Raw genomic sequence first — 19106 nt, 5'->3', positions numbered from 1 at the left:
ATGGATTGGATGAATGGACTATAAGGTGGATAGAAAGCTGGCTAGATCGTCAGGCACAATGGGTAGTGATCAACAGCTCGATGTCTAGTTGGCAGCCGGTATCAAGCGGAGTGCCCCAAGGGTCGGTCCTGGGGCCGGTTTTGTTCAACATCTTTATTAATGATCTGGAGGATGGGATGGATTACACCCTCAGCAAGTTCGCAGATTACGCTAAACTGGGGAGAATCGTAGATACGCTGGAGTGTAGTATAGGGTCCAGAGGGATGTAGACAAATTGGAGGATTGGGCCAAAAGAAATCTAATGAGCAGGGCCGGCTTTAGGCCGATTCAACCGATTCCGGGGAATCGGGCACCGCGCCTAAGAGGGCCCCGCGCCTTAGGTACCTTTTCATTATTTTTTTTTTAACTTACCCCGGTCCCCGGCTGCGGTCTGCTCCGGGGTGGTCCCGCTTCTTTGAGTGAAGCACCAGCGGGAGCACGGCGCGGCCCCGGTCTCCCAGCTAGAGCTCCGGCCGGGGCGGCGGGGCTCCGGCCGGGGCTTGCCGGGGCTCCGGCTGGGGCTCCGGCCAGAGCGTGGCAAGCCCCGCGACCCCGGCTGGAGCTCTGGGCCTTTTAAATAGCCCCCAGAGCCCTGGGACAGTGAGGGGCTCCGGGGGCTATTTAAAGGGCCCGGGGCTCCAGCTGCCTTTGCCACCCCGGTCCTTTAAATAGCTGCCGGAACCCCGCTTCCCCCATGCATTCCCCAGTGCTCCCGTGGCTATTTAAAAGGTCCACGGCGGGGTAGAAAGGGGTTTGAGGGCTCCTTAAAGGGCTGGGGTTCCAGCTGCCTCTGCTGCACCCCCTGACCTGCTCACACCAGATTGATGGAAAGGGCTTGCCTGTCTTTAAAGAAGTAATAGAACAGTCCTTGTGAGCCACTAGATAAAAGGTCACAGTTACTGTTATGCATAACTAAGGCCCCTCCGTTATTCACCTCCAATAAATCATTAGGAGGGGAACTCAGATGGGAAAGTTGTTTATGCAAAAAAAAAAAAAAAAATCCACAATAACTGGCTAACTGCTAATGGCCGGGAGGCAGAGCAAGGAGATAAAGAGTGCAAGATTCAGTGGGATTTACTGAAAATGTTGTTAAGTTTACCTGAGCGTGGCTGTGTTTTAACCTACACTGGTAATAGAGCTGCAGCCCAGAGAAACATCCTAAGTTGTGTCCAGTCGTGATCATTTCTTTTTTTCTTCTCTACTTAGCTCTTTAGAAAAGGAGCAGATGTTGCGGAGACAGGCAGAATTGGAATCTGCACAGAGCCGTCTCCAGCGGCAGGTCTTAACAGATGAATGCAGTAAACTTCGCAAGCAAGTTCAGGTAAGTTCAGCTCCTGCCCATTGATGATGGGCTCTTCATTGCCTCTCTCTCTTCAGCTGCTGTCTCATGATGTACTTTCCTTCCATGTTTAGTCTGAGCGAGCTGTGTGTGTTCTTCCAAGCAAGATAAAATATCTTGTCAACACAAACACACAGCTTCCAGTTTCATCACTGTTCATAATTCAGTAATGTTTCAAGGTTTTCTGCAAGTATAATTTCTCACTAATTATAGTTGAGCATTTAATTTTGAACTCGCGTGCTATTACTCAGATAACCATTAAAGTGAATGCTCTCAGTGAACATTTTACTTTTCTGACATAACTTTCTAGTGTGATTTTGGTAATGGATTTTAATAGATCAGATTTCTTTTTGGACTGTATCCTATAGGTTCTTCCATCTTTGCTGAAACTAGGTCAGGAGTCACACTGTCTCTTCTGGTGGTATTACAATATGACCAGTTTATAACTGCAGGCTGCTTGCTGTGGGAAGAGCTATTTAGAGACATCACTGTTTCCTCGTACTTACAGACTGCAGAATTAGTGAGAACAAACTCTTGGCTGCAGAGATGTCTGGTGATCTGTTCCTTTCCAGGTTTAGTCTGAAGTTATATAACATTCTGATATCTTATCACCTGCAGAAAAGGCTGTGCTGGTTTCCTGTAGAGCAGAGGTGGGCCTTATTCGGCCTTCCAGATATTTTAATCCCTCCCTTGAGCTCCCACCAGGAAACGGGTTCTGGGTCTTGCCCCGCTCCAGCTGGGGAGCGGGGTCTGGGTCTTGCCCCGCTCCAGCTCCTACACGCAGGGCAGCCAGGGGGCGCCACACGCTGCCCCCACCCCAAGTGCCACCCTCGCAGAGCCCATTGGCTGGGAATCACAGCCAATAGGAGCTGCAAAGATGGCGCCTACACACAGGGCAGCGCAGAGAGCTTCCTGGCCACACCTCCGCATAGGAGCTGGAGGCGGGACATGCCACTGTTTCTGGGAGCTGCTTGAGATAAGCACCACCTGGAGCCTGTCCCCCGGCCATCTCCCATGCCCCAACCCCCTGCCTGAGCCCTGATCCCCCTCACACCCTCCGAACCCCTTGGTTCCAGCCTGGAGCACCCTCCTGCACCCCCAACTCCTCATCCCCAGCCTCACCCCAGAGCCTGCACGCCCAGCCAGAGCCCTCATGCCGTCCTGCACCCCAGCCCCCTATATTGTGAGCATTCATAGCCCACCATACAATTTCGATACCCAGATATGGCCCTCAGGCCAAAAAGTTTGCCAATCTCTGCTGTAGAGAATAGGAAGGTTTACTGAGACTTTCAGCTGTTTTGCTATCTGGCACCTTTCATCAGTGCTATATCCTTGTTACTAGGCTTGGCAGAATTTCATTTTTATTTTGTTTAAAATAAACATTGATAGCAGCTGAAATTGTAAAACATTGTTTTTGATTTTTATCTGTTTAAATTTTCACAGTTGTGGGAAATTGAGGATTGGATAATATTTAATGACAAACATTGAGATTCAAAAACCTTCTAAAATCCAGCTTGTCTACGCCACATGTCATAATATATAAAGTAAATATTCTTAAATCAACAAGTTCTCAAGCAGCATTTTTCTTAGTTTGCTTATCTGTATATTTTGATTATCGATGGAAATATTTTGTCAGTGTACACAGTGAAATCAACATTTACTAACACGTATCATTTTAAAAATTGAATCCTTCTAAGCCTGCTTATAACCTTTTCCATTTCTTGCTGTATCAAAAGATACAAATATTTTATTCAGCCTTCCACTTAGTTTCACTTTTGCTTTTGTTCTTTGCTTTTTGAATTTCTCCTGTTTTATACTCTCCTTGACTGGGGTTAGGTGGCACCTGCTGTGCTACAATCTGCCAGTATGACCATGACACAAAGCTTCACAGATTAATTGGCTGAATTCCTATGTCAGATGGCATGTCACATATGAGCTAATGAGAAGATCTGGTTCACCATGGACATTGATCAAGGAAAATCATAGATGCAGTAAATCTCTAGATTCCACAGTGCAATGTCTTTCTGCGGTTCTGTGAATTTTTACATTGATGAAGCATGCAGACTAACAGTGCCAATAGGATAAATGTCAGAAATACTATACAGATTAATTACCACACATCTCTAGTTACAAACTATAGACATGATCCCTGAAAGTATAGTCTTAGTATTTATACTACATTCCTCACTGTGGCATCAAAGTGCCTAAAATTACACACCAACATTAAAGTGCAGTAAATAACTTTACATTCTGAATGAAGTAAAGGATAACATCACTAACAAATTAACGTTTGGCGGAAAGTTCAGAATGGGACTCCTATTTAATTTGTGTAGCCTTATACTATGGGAGTATATGGAATAAAAGCAGGGAGGGGTAGCTCAGTGGCTTGAGTATTGGCCTGCTAAACCCAGCGTTGTGGGGCCATTTAGGTATCTCGGGCAAAAATCTGTCTGGGGATTGGTCCTGCTTTGAGCATGGGGTGGGACTAGATGACCTCCTGAGGTCCCTTCCAGCCCTGATATTCTAGGATTCTGTGAAGAGTGCTGTATGTTTAAATTGAGATTATGTAGTGAAATATGCAACTTGTATTTTAATAAGAATAGTGTTACTGAACACTTAGACGTATTTAAATGGCATAAAAAGCTATGACGTAATTAAGCTTGTAAAATTAAGTATAATGTAAACACAGAAGCTCTTATTATAAATCTTTTAAATATAAAGAATATATTCAATAATAGAAAATTCTCTAACTGCATGGAAGTTTCTTGGGAACATATAGTTGGTACAAAACCAGTAGATATGGTACAATGTCATATACTTATAGGAATCTTAGTGGAAACTAATGTAAATTTCCCCTTTTTAAAGTTACTGCGTAAGCTAGTTCTTCGAGTGATTGCTCATATCCATTCCAGGTAGGTGTGCGCGCCGTGCGTGCACGTTTGCCGGAAACTTTTTACCCTAGCAACTCCAGTGGGCCGGCAGGTCACCCCCTAGAGTGGCGCCACTATGGCACTTGATATATACTCCTGCCGGCCCGCCCGCTCCTCAGTTCCTTCTTACCACCGTGTCGGTTGCTGGAACTGTGGAGTGCGGCTTGCTGTCCTCCACGTCCCTAGCTCTCCCTTGTACACTATTAGTAGTTGTAGTTGTAAACAGTTTCAAAAACAGTTTAAGGTAGTATAGTAGTTAGTTGTTTATTGTATATAGTTGTAGAACTTATTCGCGGGTGGGCCATTGCCCTTCCCGGCACCGGGCTCATGCCTGGTTCGCCAGGCTTCAAGCAGTGCTCGGCATGCAAGAAACTGATGCCGACTAGCGATCCCCACGACGCGTGCCTCAAGTGCCTGGGGGAATCGCACATCACTGAGAAGTGTAGTATCTGCAAGACCTTTAAGCCTCGCACAAAGAAGGAGAGGGATCAAAGACTCCGTGCTCTCCTAATGGAAGTGGCACTGACTCCGGTACCGGCAGCACAACCGGCCACCTCTACTCCGGCACCGGACTGCGCTGGCACCGGCAAGACTCCCCGGCACCAGGAACTGATCCAAGACCCTCGACGTCTGCAACACCATCTAGGCAGGCTGGAGTGGAATGCCCAGCACCTACCTTGGCCGCAGCACCGCCTGCAGGGCTGCTGTCGACTCCGGGCCCGGAAGGTCCGTCGAGTCCGGCCCCTCCTAGCTCCCCCTTGAGATCGAGGGGTCGTGCTGTTAGTCCCATCTACGCCGGAGACCTTCGCCTCGGCACGGGACTTGATAGTGCTCACTGAGCCATCGCAGCCTCAGACCACGGTACCCCCGGGGCGGGTAACCTCCAGAGGCAAGCCAATGCTGAGAGCGCCGTCTCTGGAGTCCAGGCACCGATCGCCCCGGAGACGTGAACGCTCGTGCTCTTGGCGCCGCTCGCAGTCCCGGCACCGTTCTCCTCGGCGGTACCGGTCGCACTCGCGGCGCCCGTCAGCATCTGCACGGTCTCGGTCTGGCTCCTCTTACCACCGGCACCGAGGCTCTAGGAGCCGTTCACCTCGGCGTTCAGCTCCTCAGTCGACCTCCCAGCACTGAGCCGGTGGTAGGTCTCGGTCCCGGTCGACCTCCCGGCACCGCGTCGGTGGCAAGTCCCGGTCCCCAGTGCCATTCCGACACCACGCTGAACGCAGGTCGCGGGCCCGCTCTCGGCACCGACCTCGAGGCAGATCCCGATCCGGATCCCGGCACCGACTACCACACCGGTCCCGGTCCCGATCCCGGCACCGGTACGACTCACGGTACCGATCCTTGGCACCGAGGAGATCGTCGGCGTATAGAGAGGTCTATCAAACTGGCTCGGCACCTCCATGGTCTTCAAGGGAACCATCTGTGTCCTCTCAGGCGGAGAGCGCCTATACGCTGGGGCAGGACAGACATGCGGCCCTGTTTCGGGACCCTCCGCATCAAGAACGAGGGCCTCAGCAGTGGGGGTTTTGGACCCCCTGGGCGTACTGCCAAGCCCAGGGTCCACAACATATCACTCCCCGCCCTGGGGCGGAACGCAGGCCACCAGAGGCAACAGTGTCTCGACCCCCTCCCTCCCCGGAAGCCGAGGACAGGTCCAGCCACCAGGACCCAGAGCTCCCTCCAGAGACGGAGGTGCAGCCCCAGACACAACTCCCCGTGGACGCTTGGCTGCCAGGGGTCTCCTCCTCGTCTTCCCCTGATGAGGCGGTGGCAGGTACTTTGTCCTCCAGTCCTCCTCCTCTAGATCTTAGGGCACATCAGGACCTCCTCAGGCGCGTGGCGCAAAACCTAGACATTCAAGCAGAGGAGGTCTCTGAAATCAAGGACCCGGTGGTGAGCATCCTCTCCGCCGATGCGCCCACCAGAGTGGCCCTGCCCTTCATTAAGACTATTCAGGCCAACGCCACCACTATCTGGCAGTCACCGGCCTCCATCCCTCCAACCGCTCGAGGAGTGGAAAGAAAGTACATGGCCTCCTCTAAGGGCTATGAATACTTACACGTTCACCCGACACCCTGCTCCCTTGTGGTCCAGTCGGTGAACGACAGGGAGCGCCATGGTCAAGAGGCCCCGGCGCCCAAGTCTAAGGAGGCGAGACAGATGGACCTCCTGGGCCCTAAGGTATATTCAGCGGGGGCGCTACAGCTCAGGGTCTTGAACCAGCAGGCCCTCCCTAGCTGCTACTCTTTTAACTCCTGGGTAGCGGCGGGCAAATTTACAGAACTGTTACCGCAGGACGCACGTCAGGAATTTACCACCATTCTTGACGAGGGCAAAAAGGTAGCGAGGACCTCGCTGCAAGCCTCCTTAGATGCTGCAGACTCGGCCGCTCGGACCCTTGCCTCAGGGCTTACGATGCGCGGCATTTCCTGGCTCCAGGTCTCTGGCCTTCTGCCAGAGCCCCAGCATACTATCCAGGACCTCCCCTTCGAAGGCCAGGGCCTGTTTTCTGATAAGACAGACCCCAGACTAAAGGACCTTAAGGACAATAGGGTCATCATACGGTCTTTGGGGATGCATACGCCTGCGACACAGCACAGACCCTTCCGACAGCAGAACCAACAGCAGCAGCGTCGGCCGTATCCTCAGTTCCGCCTGCGGCAGGACCTTAATAGGCGCCGCGGCCGGAACAGTAGGCGCAGACAGTTGGGCGGCCAAACGGGGCAAAACCAAGGCTCCGCCAAGGCCCCACCCGGACCCAAGCCTTCATTTTGAAGGTGTGCCCGAGGGCGCAGTACCAGTTTCCACTTCGGATCCTTCCCCGCAGTTTTCCAACCGTCTTTCGTTTTTCCTCCAGGCGTGGACCCAAATAACATCGGACCGTTGGGTCTTGCGCACTGTACAGGCCGCTTACCGCCTGCAGTTTTCATCGCCCACCCCCCACCCTCGTCCCTCTTCAGAGATCCCTCTCACGAGCAATTCCTCCGTCAGGAAGTGCAGACGCTCCTCGACAAGGGAGCCATAGAGGAGGTTCCAGAGAGCGAGAAGGGCAAGGGGTTTTATTCCTGCTACTTTCTAATCCCCAAGTCCAAGGGGGGCCTTAGGCCTATCCTCGACCTGCGGGAACTCAACAAGTATATGGTGAAATTGAAGTTCCGTATGGTATCCCTTGGGACCATCATCCCATCCCTGGATCCTGGAGACTGGTACGCCGCCCTCGACATGCAGGACGCTTACTTCCATATCGCCATATCTCCCCAGCACAGACGTTTCCTTCGCTTTGTGGTCGACCGCCAGCATTATCAATTTATGGTCCTTCCGTTTGGCCTCTCTACGGCCCCGAGGGTGTTCACGAAATGCATGGCAGTCGTCGTCGCGTATCTTCGGCGCGGCCGCATTCACGTGTTCCCCTACCTTGATGACTGGCTGGTCCGGGGCACATCGGAGCTGCAGGTCCGCGACCACGTCCGCAGGATCAGCAGCCTCTTTGCTGCCCTAGGCCTCGTGATCAACGTGGACAAGTCTACTCTGCTCTCCACTCAGAGGATAGAGTTCATCGGGGCCGTTCTGGACTCTGCCCTAGCCAGGGCCTTGCTACCCTTGCCCAGGTTCCAGTCGCTATCAGCCATCATTCTGCGCTTGCAGGCGGCCCCGCTGACCTCTGTAAGAACATGTCTGGCCCTCCTGGGACATATGGCGGCCTGTACGTTCGTGACAGCGTATGCCCGACTCCGCATGAGGCCTCTTCAATCTTGGCTCATCGCGCAGTACCGGCCGGCCAGACATTCGTTGGACACAGTTGTCACCGTCCCCCAAGGGGTGCTGGACTCCCTTCGGTGGTGGCTGGATCAGTCTGTAGTCTGTGCAGGGCTCCCGTTCCATCCACCCCAACCCTGACGACGGACGCCTCGGATCTCGGCTGGGGGGCGCACAGCGGCACTCGGAGAACTCAGGGCCTGTGGACCCCTCAGGAGCTGGACCTCCACATCAACATACAGGAGGTGAGACGGTCCGTCTTGCTTGTGAAGCGTTCGTCTATCACCTTCAGGGTCATTATGTCGCGGTGTTCACCGACAACACGACGACCATGTTCTACATCAACAAGCAGGGCGGCACCAGGTCCTCTCCCCTATGTCACGAGGCGATGCGACTCCGGGAATTTTGTATAGCCCATGCCATTCACCTTTCCGCCTCCTATCTCCCGGGAGTACGAAACACTCTAGCGGATCGACTGAGCAGGTCCTTCTGCTCACACGAGTGGTCACTCCGCCCGGACGTCTCCCTCTCACTCTTCCAGAGGTGGGGTCGTCCCCGGATGGACCTCTTCGCGTCCAGGGAGAACAGGAAATGTCAGACATTCTGCTCCTTTCAGGGTCGGGAGCCCGGGTCAATAGCGGATGCCTTCCTTATCCCATGGGCGACCCATCTGTTTTACGTGTTCCCTCCCTTTCCTCTGGTACACAGGCTCCTCCTCAAGGTGCACAGGGACAGAGCTCGAGTGATTCTGATAGCTCCAGCGTGGGCCAGTCAGCATTGGTACCCCATGTTGCTGGACCTCTCAGTAGCCAACCCAGTTGCCCTGCCCCTTCATCCGGACCTGATCACCCAGGACCACGGCAGGCTCTGTCACCCGGACCTTCAGTCTCTGCACCTTACGGCATGGCTCCTGCGTGGTTGACCGGCTCCGAGTTACGCTGCTCTACCCCGGTTCGGGAGGTTCTCCTGGGCAGTGGGAAGCCTTCCACCAGGGCTACTTACTCGGCTAAGTGGAAGCATTTCTCCTGTTGGTGTTCGGAGAAAGGGTTTCTCCCTACAGAGGTTCCCATCACCACTATTCTGGACTACATCTGGTCCCTCAAGGCCCAGGGTCTGGCGTTATCATCCCTTTGTGTTCACCTAGCGGCTATCTCCACGTTTCATCCCGGAGGGGACGGACGTTCCGTCTTCTCCCACCCTATGGTGGCGAGATTCCTGAAGGGGCTGGAACGTCTCTATCCACAGATACGCCCTCCTGCCCCTTCATGGGATCTCAACCTGGTCCTAACTCGGCTCATGGGCCCTCCATTTGAGCCGTTAGCGACTTGCTCCCTGCTCTACCTCTCATGGAAGACTGCCTTCCTAGTGGCCATCACCTCAGCTAGACGGGTGTCGGAACGACGGGCCCTCAAAGTAGATCCCCCCGTATACGGTCTTCCATAAAGACAAGGTGCAGCTGAGACCACACCCTGCCTTTCTACCCAAGGTGGTCTCAGCTTTTCACATTAACCAGGAGATCTTCCTCCCTGTCTTTTTCCCAAAGCCCCATTTGTCCCGCAGGGAGCAACAACTCCACTCGCTAGATGTCCGTTGGGCGCTAGCATTTTATGTGGACAGGACCAAACCGTTCCGCAAGTCCCCCCAGCTATTCGTGGCGGTAGCGGACCGGGTCAAGGGGCTACCGATTTCCTCGCAGAGGATATCTTCCTGGATTATCTCCTGTATCAGGACCTGTTATGACCTGGCCCACGTTCCTGTGGGCCGTGTGACTGCACACTCCACCAGGGCACAGGCGTCATCGCTGGCTTTCCTTGCCCGCGTGCCGATCCAAGACATTTGTAGGGCGGCGACTTGGTCATCGGTCCACACATTCGCTTCCCATTACGCCCTGGTCCAGCAGTCCAGAGATGATGCAGCCTTTGGCTCTGCAGTGCTCCATGCCGCGACTTCTCACTCCGACCCCACCGCCTAGGTAAGGCTTGGGATTCACCTACCTGGAATGGATATGAGCAATCACTCGAAGAAGAAAAGACTGTTACTCACCTTTGTAACTGGTGTTCTTCGAGATGTGTTGCTCATATCCATTCCAAACCCACCCTCCTTCCCCACTGTCGGAGTAGCCGGCAAGAAGGAACTGAGGAGCGGGCGGGCCGGCAGGGGTATATATCAAGTGCCATAGTGGCGCCACTCTAGGGGTCAACCTGCCGGCCCACTGGAGTTGCTAGGGTAAAAAGTTTCCGGCAAACGTGCACGCGCGGCGCGCACACCTACCTGGAATGGATATGAGCAACACATCTCGAAGAACACCAGTTACAAGGTGAGTAACCGTTTTTTTTTGTTGCTAATATCCATAATTTTAAACTGCATTATCAAAATCAGTGTTGAAACCCTATACAGTAATAGATGTACATTTGGTATTAGAATTTTCTAAGATTAAAGTGAGAATACTATTTAAATAGAAATTCTTTAACATTTCAGTTTTTATAAATTCATACTTCTGGTGTTAAAATCCAGCTCCTGAGTGCATATGTGCACTCAACTTGGCTTTTATTGTAGTTTAACCACAAAATGTTATTATATATAGTGAAGTTCTCATTAAAAGCATATTAATTAGCTGCTTGTGCATTTACAGTAAGAAAAGGCTACCTTAAGTGCATAGCCCCTTGTTTGCTGTGGCAAGCTGAAACTTAGTTCTTTAGCAAGGTTCCTGGATTCTGTGGCAGACTGAAAACTGTACAGCAGTTTCTTTTGGAAATCAGAAAATATGTATGTGGGAGTGTAGAATTAAGCATGCCATCTGGATATTTGTGCTAAAATATCAGCACTTAAATAATTAGTGTTAACACTTTAAATTGTCATCACAAGATATCAGCGCTTTCAGTCCTTTGAGATGAATGGGGCAGCTCACACTTCCCAAGTTATTGTTTCAAACTCAAAACGATGACCTTGCTTCATTTATATTTTCAGAGTTAGTGTCATAACTTTAAGGGCTAGAAATGTGTGGAGGTTTTAAATGAAAATTTAAATTGTGGAGTACCGTTCTGTAGCAAGGAGTAGATCCTACAAACAATGCACAAGACACAGAGTATACATCACCTTGCTTATGTACATCTAAAACAGTAGTGTCAAATGCCAACCCTCTGGGTATATATGTTGTGCCCCACATGACAGATTGAGATTTGAGTTTTTTAAATATTCTGCTGTAAGTTTCTAGACATCCTGATGGTGGGGAGGGGGGAAAAACCTTCCAGCAGTAAACCAAATGTGAACTGATGCAGTGCTGTCTTCCTGAGTCTGAAAACAGAGACTGCAACAACAGCTCTTAAGAGATGTGAATTCTGTCCCCTGTTTATCACATTGGCCTGTTACTGCTAAGCACTTTAACACAGTAGCCTCCAGCCTTTTTATGAATTTAAGGGCAACTCAGGATGTACCCTGCCCTTTCCCCAAGTCTCCACCCCTTCCCTGAAGTCCTGCCTCACTCACTCCATCCCCCCCTCTCCGTTGCTCGCTCTCCTCCACCCTCGCTTGCTTTTACCGGGCTTGGGCAGGGGGTTGGAGTTTGGGAGGAAGTGCAGGCTCTGGGCTGGGGCCGAGAGGTTTGCAGTGTGGAAGGGGGCTCCAGGCTGAACCTGGGGCAGGGGGTTGGGGTGCAGGAGGGGTTGTGGGCTCTGGGAGGGATTTTGGGTGCAGGAGGGGGTCCGGGCTGAGGAAGAGTGTTGGGGTGCAGGAGGGGGTACAGGGTGCTGCCTCTAGGAAGGGGGTCAGGGCTGGCGCAGGGGGTATGGCGTGCAAGAGTGGGCATGGGGTGTTCGCTCTGGGAGGGGGCTCGGGGCTCAGTCTTGGGGTGCAGAAGGAGGTATGGGGGGCTGGCTCTGGGAGGCTGCAAGTTGGGTGGTAGAAGAGAAACGCTGGTCCAGCATAGCTGGGCCTGCTGTATTCATGCTACTCCTGGTCTTAATGCTGCAGAGCCATTCAGAACCTGCCCATTGAAGGGGGCGACACTTACCTCGGGCAGCCCCGGCCCCATGCTGCTTCCGGAGGGGCCAACATTGGCCACAGTTCCCCATTCCCAGCTAATGGGAGCTGCGGGGGCGGTGCTTGCAATCAGGAGCAACATATGGAACCCCTCACTCCCCTGGGCTGCTTCTGGGAGCAGCCTGGGGCTGGGATAGGCAGGGACCCTGCCTTAGTGGCAGCGGGCAGCCCCATTACACCACTGGAGATCGCAAGTGTATGGGAGAGTCTCCAGGATCGACCAGTCAATCATGATCAGCTGGTTGGTGACCACTGCTTTAATATATCAACTATTTGATGGAACATTTCCCAGTCACTTTTTTGTTTCCACTCAACTAAAGTTTCTCTGTCTGTGATAAACTCAGGTGAAGGAAGGGTTGTCTTGTTATTGTGGGAAATCTGGTTAATCCCGTCTCTTCTCTAGTTGCCTTATCTTCCTGTCTTTAACTGGTGAGGCTTTTTAATAAAATCTTTAATGTGGTGAAAACTTGTCACTTCCGTTTTTTGTTTAATTACCTGCATCTTTCTCTGAAAGACACCGCTCTCTCTAGTTAGATGAAATTAAGCGTGCCATTAACATAATTTATGGCCTCCTTCCCCTCCCCAAATCCTCCTGTCTTTGCCTATTGCGACTCCAATCCCCCTGAAACATCACATGTTTGGTCTTATGCTGGGGTAGAATGTGGAAAGTTTTTGAGGCAAATCAGAGAAGGCTCCTGGAGGATGACACATGAAGCCTATTTTTAAGCTCTCAAACACTTTTAGGAAAAAAATTTTTTTGGATTGAGATAATTATAAATTAGTTTGACCTTGAAACGCCTATTTTCTTTTAATGTTTGTCCTTTTAGAACGGTTTTCTGTTGACTAGTTCTGGTTTGAGCGAGATTAGTTGGTGCAATTATTAAAGCTAGTTTATGCATACGTTAGGAGCTTGGAGATTTTAAATCTATAATCTCGTTTCTATGGTGCTTAATTGTTTTGCAGGCAGTATTTGGAGTATATCTTAAATTATCCAAGCTGTGGAAACAGGCCCCATCTCTCTTTATCTGATTGCTTTATTTATTTGTAAATATCTGTGTAATAGTATAGCATCATGGGATTAGTGCTGGTGGTCATGACCTTGGGTTGGGTTATAACCATCTGGGCAGAATTCTTATCACGGTTACAATGTGGAAAATTGCCATACCCTCACACTTCTGTGAACGATCTTTGTGAGGCAGAAAATTATCCAGTGACCATCTACTATATTAACACACTGTCTGAGGCTTTGCAGTTCAGTAGTGTGAAAGTGGCTGTTCCTTTGTTGGGTTAAAAGTCACTCTTTTGAGAGCTACTGTACTGAACATTTTGAAGCGTAGTTCTTTGGTTTTGGAAAAAGTGAACAAGTCTTGACTTCTTACAAAATTCAGTCATTCCTGGAATCTGTACTGGCTAGGATCATAAAGACCAGGGTGTAATGCAGATTAAAGGAACTGACCTATCTTCATGGTGGGGTATTCCTGGACACTTCTAACATTGAAATCAAGGATTTTCATTCCTTTTGGGATGTTCTAGAAACTCTTGAAAATGGTTCTAATTGGTTGTGTTTTTTAATTGTAATTCTGCTCCGAGTTTAGTACCATTGTTGACCTGGTGGTGATTGGATTTTATGTGTTGCCCATGGGTCTCCTTTTCTTATTGGGTTCTAATATGCATAATATTAAGAGATTTTGGCTAAAGATTTCAACAGAGCTTGCTGGAGTAGTCTGCAGGTTTCTATTGTACTTAGTCAAAGTAAACTGGAAATCTAGCACTCCAGGAATGGAGTACTGTAGTTTTCATTGTTATGGAACAGCCTATGTTCCCATATCTCTGCCTGTGAGGCGTATCAGACTCCTGTATGTGCAAGCAGAAACGAAGGCCAGGTGTATGCTACTAATAATTTGTGTTGCTCAAATGTGAATAAGCCACCCTCCTGAGTAAAATAAATTACACCAACCTAGATACCAGTGTGGACAGTTCTATGTTGGTGGGAGACCTTCTCCCACTGACATAGCTATTGCCTCTCATGGGGGTGGATTAATTATGCTAGCGAGAGAGCTCTCTCCCGTCAGCATAGAGCTTCTTCACTGGACACGCTACAGTGGCATAGGTGTAGCTCTTCAAGTGTAGACTAGCCCTAATACACAGCATACTGAGTTACAACTGCAAGGGAGTAGTAAAGCTCCGTCCTCTTTCTTTTCAGGAACTGAAAGCACTGATGGCCCAGCACACCACTAGTGCCTCTCAGCAACCTGGCAGCTCCCGTTCCTGTTTCCCAAGCACTCTCTCCTCCAGTCAGAGCCAGCACAAATACCACTTTGAGAAGGCCTTCCTGGTTTCTCAGTCAAGGACCTGCCGGGTTATGGCTTACTGTGACTCGCTGAGCTGTCTTGTGGTGTCACAGTCTTCTCCACAGACTACTCTTATTCCTGGTAAGTCAGCAAGTAACTAAAGACTCTCTGGGTTTTATAGATAGAATCAAAGAATTTTTATCTGCAGGCTTACAAAAGTTAAATATGTTCTCTGCTCTTTCTTCCTCTTTCTCAACCCCACCCATACAACCACCTTGTGGATTGGGGACATTCCCTCACTAATACGACTGCCACATTCCACCTGACCCCAACTCAGCTTTTTCCCAGTAGTGTAATTTACCTCCCGGTTGGCAGCTGATAATTGTACTCTCCCAGTAATTGATCTTTACAGCTCTGCCTCTTTGTTCTGAAACCCCTCCTCCTTGGAGGTGCAGAAAGATCTGTGTGATCCTCACATAGAGGATTCCCTTGCAAGAGCTGGAGACATGCACCTAAGGGAATCAGGAAAAAGCTTTAAATGCAGTCTCTCATCCAGAAAACATCAGATTCAGAAGCATGGATTGGCCAGTAAATGTGGGAACAGATGTTCAGATATTGTTTTTTGAATACATTTGGAACTAGGTGCATATATGTATAGAGGCAGCATTACCCTGTGGATGAAGAGGACTGGGAACCCCTTTGCATTGTAGTCATAACTCTGCTTCTGACTTGCTGTGTGACTTTGGGCAAGTTGCTTGTCTTCTGTGAGCAATTTCCTGTCCCTAAAATAGGTACGCAGTCATGCCGGCTTTCATTGCAAAGAGCTCTGACGTTCTCTGAATGACACTTGAAATACAAATTATTTTGTAAAGCGACAGAGTGGCCTGTGGCACCTTATAGATGAATGTATATTCATCTGACGAAGTGGGTATTCACCCACGAAAATTTATGCTCCAATATGTCTGTTACTCTGTAAGGTGCCACAGGACTCTTTGTCGCTTTTTACAGATCCAGACTAACATGGCTACTCTCTGATAAATTATTTTATGTGGTTAATGATTTGGGATCTTAGACGTCTCCTTCGAGAGATGCCCTTGTGGGTGCTCCACTCCAGGTCAAGGTGCGTCCCTGCACCTTCGATCAGAGATGTTCGCAGCAGTTCTTGTACGGGCTACACACGTGCGGTGCCTGCCTTGCCTGCTCGCAATGCCTGAACAGTGTGTGCATGGCCCAGGCTCCTCAGTTCCTTCTCTACCATCCCCAGCCAGAGATGGAGTTTAGCAGTGGAGGGATATCTCAGTGGTTTGAGTATTGGCCTGCCAAACACAGGGTTGTGAGTTCAGTCCTTGAGGGGGCTACTTAAGGAACTGGGGCAAAATCAGTATTTGGTCCTGCTGAAGGTAAGGGGCTGGACTTGAAGACTTTTCAGGATCCCTTCCAGTTCTATTAGATAGGTATATTTCCACATATAAATACATAGTTTTACTTTTCATAGCCATGATTTAGATACAGTTCTAGTACTTAATTAGTTTTTGTTACTTATCTAAATAAGTTTTAGTTATTACCGCCTATAAAAACAAATTAAATTCCTTACCTCAGAGTTAGTGACTCCTGATATGCTTGGTTCACCAAGCTTCAAGAGATGCGTAACCTGCAGAGACTCCATCCCCATCTCTGATGGCTATTCTCAGTGCGTATAATGTTTGGGGAAATCTCATGTATCCCCAAAATGCATACACTAAAGTAAACTTAAAGTCTGGACCCGCAAGGACAGAGACCTCAGACTGAAGCTCATCCTCCTGGAAAAGTCCCTCAGACCTGCACTAGATCCGGGCCAGCAGTCTTCTCCCGGCAGAATTCACCACTGAAATCCTCACAGAATAAAAAATGGCAAAGAAATGACCGGCTTCCTCCCCTCTCAGGGGGCACACATCTTCTAAGCGATCGCTTATAACTTCGGCTCCATCAGTGCTGGCCACTCCATGGCTCAGCACATACACTTCTCCAGGCATCTCCGGAACTGTCTGCTCGTCGGCGGCCACGCACTTCGGTGCTGAGGCTCAAGGCTTTGAGTTGCCTGCCTTCAATGTGGCACAGTTGGTCACCGACAAGAACCCGGTACCGACTAGTGAGACAGCACTAATGTCACAAACTACTGCTGTGGTGCCAGTGCATCTGAATTTGGCACCAACGCCACAAGCTCCACTGCCTGTGCTCCCCGTATCATACTTCTTGACACTGACTTCGCGCGCGACACCCCCTTGGTCTATAGCACCTACATCATCGTCACCAGCCTATGGTGCAGATGCTGCCTCAGGCACCTACATCAGCTCAGCACACAGCGCCACCAGTAGAGACTGCGCCTCCTCCATCAGCACCCTCTCAGTACATGGCTCCTCATAGACTCTAGGACTGGAAGGGACCTCGAGAGGTCATCGAGTCCAGTCCCCTGCCCTCATGGCAGGACCAAATACTGTCTAGACCATCCCTAATAGACATTTATCTAACCTACTCTTAAATATCTCCAGAGATGGAGATTCCACAACTTCCCTAGGCAATCTATTCCAGTGTTTAACTACCCTGACAGTTAGGAACTTTTTCCTAATGTCCAGCCTAAATCTCCCTTGCTGCAGTTTAAGCCCATTGCTTCTTGTTCTATCATTGGAGGCTAAGGTGAACAAGTTTTCTCCCTCCTCCTGATGACATCCTTTTAGATAACTGAAAACTGCTATCATGTCCCCTCTCAGTCTTCTCTTTTCCAAACTAAACAAGCCCAATTCCTTCAGCCTTCCTTCAGAGGTCATGTTCTCAAGACCTTTAATCATTCTCGTTGCTCTTCTCTGGACCCTCTCCAGTTTCTCCACATCTTTCTTGAAATGCGGTGCCCAGAACTGGACACAATACTCCAGTTGAGGCCTAACCAGCGCAGAGTAAAGCGGAAGAATGACTTCTCGTGTCTTGTTTACAACACACCTGTTAATGCATCCCAGAATCACATTTGCTTTTTTTGCAACAGTGTCACACTGTTGACTCATATTAAGCTTGTGGTCCACTATGACCCCTAGATCTCTTTCTGCCATACTCCTTCCTAGACAGTCTCCTCCCATTCTGTATGTGTGAAACTGATTGTTCCTTCCTAAGTGGAGCACTTTGCATTTATCTTTATTGAACTTCATCCTGTTTACCTCAGACCATTTCTCCAATTTGTTCAGATCATTTTGAGTTTTGACCCTGTCCTCCAAAGCAGTTGCCATCCCTCCCAGTTTGGTATCGTCCGCAAACTTAATAAGCGTACTTTCTATGCCAACATCTAAATCGTTGATGAAGATATTGAACAGAACCGGTCCCAAAACAGACCCCTGCGGAACCCCACTTGTTATACCTTTCCAGCAGGATTGGGAGCCATTAATAACTACTCTCTGAATACGGTTATCCAGCCAGTTATGCACCCACCTTATAGTAGCCCCATCTAAATTGGACTTTCCTAGTTTATCTATAAGAATATCATGTGAGACCGTATCAAATGCCTTACTAAAGTCTAGGTATATCACATCCACCGCTTCTCCCTTATCCACAAGGCTCATTATCCTATCAAAGAATGCTATCAGATTAGTTTGACACGATTTGTTCTTTACAAATCCATGCTGGCTATTCCCTATCACCTTACCACCTTCCAAGGCCTCACATGCCTATAGCGCCTCACCATCTAAGTTTCTCCACCATAGAGACCTGGCTCTCTCTCCCACCCCAGAATCTCCTCTACTAGGCACTGACCTCTCACCGGGACCATCGGCACCTTACTTACAACTATCCCCTGCTCCCTCACACCTCTTGAGTGAGGACGACGATGCTATTGACCTTTCTCCATGCTATTCTTCCCCTGTTAAGACACCTGTGACTGGGGGACATCTTAGATCCCGTTCCTCATATTCCACGGAATTCCCACCCTAGTATGGGCACCTTGGATGAGACCACTCATACCCTTCCCTGGCCAATGGCCATACTGGAATCCCTGGGAATCTTATAAGAAACATTATAGCATTAATCCTACCTCATTCAGAAAGGATCTTACATCTCCTCCCCAACCATAAACAATGATGCCAAGCTATGAGATGAACCAACAACTCAGCCAGCAGAGGATGTCGCACCTGGCACCTCTCCAGCTAATAAACGCTCATCTGTCTCACCCAAAGAGGCTATTATGCCTCCATCACCACCAGCAGCTGATGATTTCACACACTTCCAGGACTTGTTTAAAAGAGTTGCCGATGAGCTTGAGATTACTCTTGGGGAAGTGTCTGAACACCAGCACGAGCCTACTGACATTTTATAACCCGCCACCTCTTCTAAAATGGGGCTATTGTGGAACCAGCTAAAACTATATGGCAGACCCCAGCCACTATTCCCCCAACTTGCTAGAGAGCGGACTGCAATTATTACATCCTGTCCAAAGGTTCTGAGTTTCTCTTTACATACCTGTCGCCCAATTCCTTGGTGGTTGAGGTCGCCAACCAGAAAAATAAACAGCAACGTTTCCGGTCTGTCCCATCTGATAAGGATAGCAAGAGGATGGACTTATTTGGCCACAAAGTGTATTCATTTTCCACTTTTACAGTTTAGGGTGGCAAACTATGTGGCTCTGTTAGCAAAGTATGAGCACAGGAACTACACTAAATTCATGGAGTTTATTAATGACATTCCTGAGGACAA

The 19106-nt window shown here is 49.5% G+C and overlaps 1 protein-coding gene across 6 annotated transcripts in view; it reads left to right on the top strand.

Annotated features, from left to right (window-relative positions):
* Window positions 1–19106, top strand: part of RFWD3 (ring finger and WD repeat domain 3) — a 97813-nt gene that overhangs the window by 56500 nt on the left and 22207 nt on the right. For all 6 annotated transcript variants that reach the window (XM_050922381.1, XM_050922378.1, XM_050922382.1 and 3 more), the window contains 2 exons: window positions 1246–1360; window positions 14309–14537. In XM_050922381.1, the coding sequence (XP_050778338.1) occupies window positions 1246–1360; window positions 14309–14537 (344 nt within the window). The remainder of the gene's footprint in view (window positions 1–1245; window positions 1361–14308; window positions 14538–19106) is intronic.

This window comes from Gopherus flavomarginatus, chromosome 14 (assembly GCF_025201925.1).
Source record: "Gopherus flavomarginatus isolate rGopFla2 chromosome 14, rGopFla2.mat.asm, whole genome shotgun sequence".
NCBI lineage: Eukaryota > Metazoa > Chordata > Testudines > Testudinidae > Gopherus > Gopherus flavomarginatus.
The sequence above is the reverse complement of the archived record's forward strand: the minus strand, read 5'-3'. Positions and strand labels throughout refer to the sequence as shown.